This window comes from Aplidium turbinatum, chromosome 7 (assembly GCF_918807975.1).
Source record: "Aplidium turbinatum chromosome 7, kaAplTurb1.1, whole genome shotgun sequence".
In the NCBI taxonomy this organism is placed as follows: domain Eukaryota; kingdom Metazoa; phylum Chordata; class Ascidiacea; order Aplousobranchia; family Polyclinidae; genus Aplidium; species Aplidium turbinatum.
Window position 1 is genome coordinate 19,308,237 of NC_137478.1, and position 2,979 is coordinate 19,311,215.

The 2,979-nt window shown below is 37.3% G+C and overlaps 1 protein-coding gene across 1 annotated transcript; it reads left to right on the forward strand.

Moving 5' to 3' along the window:
- The first annotated feature begins 2,010 nt into the window (after window positions 1-2,010).
- LOC145773813 (uncharacterized) lies at window positions 2,011-2,748 on the forward strand. The gene has a single exon (XM_082584941.1). It carries the CDS (start codon window positions 2,011-2,013, stop codon window positions 2,746-2,748), a length of 738 nt encoding a protein of 245 aa, XP_082441067.1.
- The last annotated feature ends 231 nt before the right edge of the window (window positions 2,749-2,979 follow it).

The following is a 2,979-nucleotide window of genomic DNA, read 5'->3' on the forward strand; positions in this document are numbered from 1 at the left end:
AACTTAGTATTTGTTGAAATAACTTTATTTTGTTTTTGGTGATCAGGTATCGTAGTATAGGACAAAGGCAGGTTAATGTGAAGAAAGGCGTTCTTCCCGGCTATCAGCACAAGGCTGATTACTCACTAGCACAGCGAGCTGCAGTGACGCTTCGCTAACCAGAACGGTGTAGCTTCCACGCCAGCCATTGAGACCTCCAATTAAACGTTTAAGTTATTTTGGCAGCCGATAGCCGGGAAGAACGCCTTTCTTCACATTGACCTACCCCTGGCACCTGCTGGTTTTGTTGGCTCTTTCTTTCCACAAAGATAAGAGTTAAACTGACTGGTAAAGCGGCGGTCGATTACTCAAGTGGCAAGAATACGGTGCGATACTGATGAGCCCAGCCTCATGGGCGAAACACGTGTCTATCGCTGTCTATTCGATGCTACAATCGGCTGCCAAAATAACTTAAAGGCAGGTTAGTTGATACAATTTTCACATTTAGTGAGATTTTACTAAAACTGTTGGATATAGAAACACCATTTATGGTGCTAAAGAAACTTCGTTTGTTGGGCTAACTTTCCCCCAAGTTTAGTCTGTTTGATGTCACTGGTTATCAGTTCAGACTCATTCAAACATACATCTCCGGTTTGTATCAAATAACCTTCCAAGAAGGTTAGTTGATACACCTATGAGCAGAGATGGGCAAGATCACCAGTATTGGTGATCTTGAAGATCAAGATCACTAAACTATGTGATCTTGAAGATCAAGATCGTGATCTTCAAGATCAAGATCACTTTCAAGATCACTTTTTGTGTACTTTAAAAAAAATGAAGTTTTTGATGAATGATGTTGCAAAAAATAATTATTGTAAGCAACCTGGGTAAAGGTATATAGTTGGTGTTGCTAACTTTTACTTTTAACTACTCGATCACTGGCCTAAGAATTGTAATAAGTTAGTGACTGTTGCTATTAGGCCTATCAATTGTTGACGCAGTTTGCGTAGAACCGCAACGTTACACCCAAAGCCGAAGGTTAATTACAGTAGTACGGTACTGAAAAAGTCGCAAAATTTGCAATTAGTTTTATACTTTTTATTTATAATAAAAATATACTTTGAACTGCATCATTTTTTACCAAATTTTTATCTGGCTCATGTGGGAGTTTTTATTCGTGTTACTAAGTAGTTTTAAGTTTCACTGCATTATGTCAATGTTTATTGCACTATTTACCCATCTGGCAACCTTGATAGCCTACTGTTGTCTGCTTCCAAAAACAGTTAACAGTAGATGTTAATCAGAAAATATATTTCGCACTTGCTAGTGCATCTTCAGTTCTGATCTGAAGATGCACTAGCAAGTGCGAAATATATTTTCTGATTAACATCTACTGTTAACTGATAGTTTGGCATGCGTTGAAATAAAAATTGTCATACAGCAATAGTATTTACTGTTACAAAAGTCAGTTGATCAACAACTACCGGTACTAAGTTTAATTGATTCTAAGTTTAGTTTACTTACAGTAATTGAATTTAATCGAATTAACCTACTTTAATTGCAGTCATCGCAGGCAAAAGTTGCTGGTTAATGAGAGTTTTTTTGCTAGCATTTCTGCACTTTATGATATCATAGTACTTCATTTGACATCTCACACCTCCTTAGCAAGCTTCAAAAGGAAGCAAACTATGACGTCACAGAACCTACAAGTTGTAAATGAAAATTTTTAAAGGTCGGTGAAATTTGAAAAATTGTCAAATATTTGAATTTTTAGGGAACGATTTACCAAGCAAGACGTCATTTATTTTTGAAGAATAATATATTTAGCGAAGTTTCTAGTCCAACTACAAGTTTTTAACACCCGTCATTTTGAATTAAAAATTTTTGAGTAAATTGACACGCCCTAATACATATGGTGCCGTGCCTATTAGTCATTCAACTAAGCTCAAAGAAGAATATGGAAGTATCAAGGCAGTTCTGAAAATGATTAAGTATGATGAGCATCAATGGATTGTGTGTGTTGATATCAAGATGGTTAACTTCTTACTTGGCCAGCAATCTGGTTATACTAAGTACCCTTGCTTTCTCTGCTATTGGGACAGTAGAGATAGAGCTAATCACTGGACAACTGATGAATGGCCAACAAGGGAAGAATTGAACGTAGGTCACAAGAATGTCATTAATCAGCCATTGATTGATCGTGATAGAATCATATTTCCCCCACTGCACATCAAACTTGGACTCATGAAACAATTTGTCAAGGCTCTCGATAAGTCTGGTAATTGTTTTGATCACATATGTGAGGCTCTGCCTGGTCTTAGTATTGAGAAGAAAAAAGCTGGGGTGTTTGATGGTCCACTAATACGACAGCTTTTACGGGACCCCAACCTTCTTTCATCTATGAATGTCATTGAAGCTAGGGCTTGGAAGGCTTTTGCAGATGTTGTTAAGAACTTCCTTGGCAATGTGAAAGCTAGAAACTACAAAGAACTTGTGACTGAGTTGCTTGTTAGCTACCAAGAATTAGGATGCAATATGAGCATCAAAGTTCATTATTTGAAAAACCATCTTGATTTGTTTCCTTCAAATCTTGGAGCAGTCAGTGACGAGCAAGGGGAGCGTTTTCATCAAGACATTAAAGTTATGAAAGCTCGTTATCAAGGTCGTTGGGATGAGCACATGATGGCAGATTATTGTTGGGGCCTTGTTAGAGATAATCCTGATGTGAAGCAGAAACGAAAGTCACTGAAAAGGAAATTCAAGCCATAATAAACATTAATATTCAAGACTTTTATTGTTGGTGCTCTGTATTGATTTTATGTATAGGGGGAGACCGAGGACAATTGTAACTTGGGGCAAATGCAACAAATGAGCTTATCGCTATTGAGAATAGATAACCATGATGGTATGCAGACAGCGCATGCTGTTAAAATTGTGAATCCCACCTTGACTGTGATTGAAGGTTATGTTTTTGTGTATAAATTTGTGTGTCACATGTGT

What these genes read in the sequence shown, in the direction of transcription:
- LOC145773813 (XM_082584941.1), top strand. Translation starts at nt 2,011, where the DNA reads ATGGTTAACTTCTTACTTGGCCAGCAATCTGGTTATACTAAGTACCCT.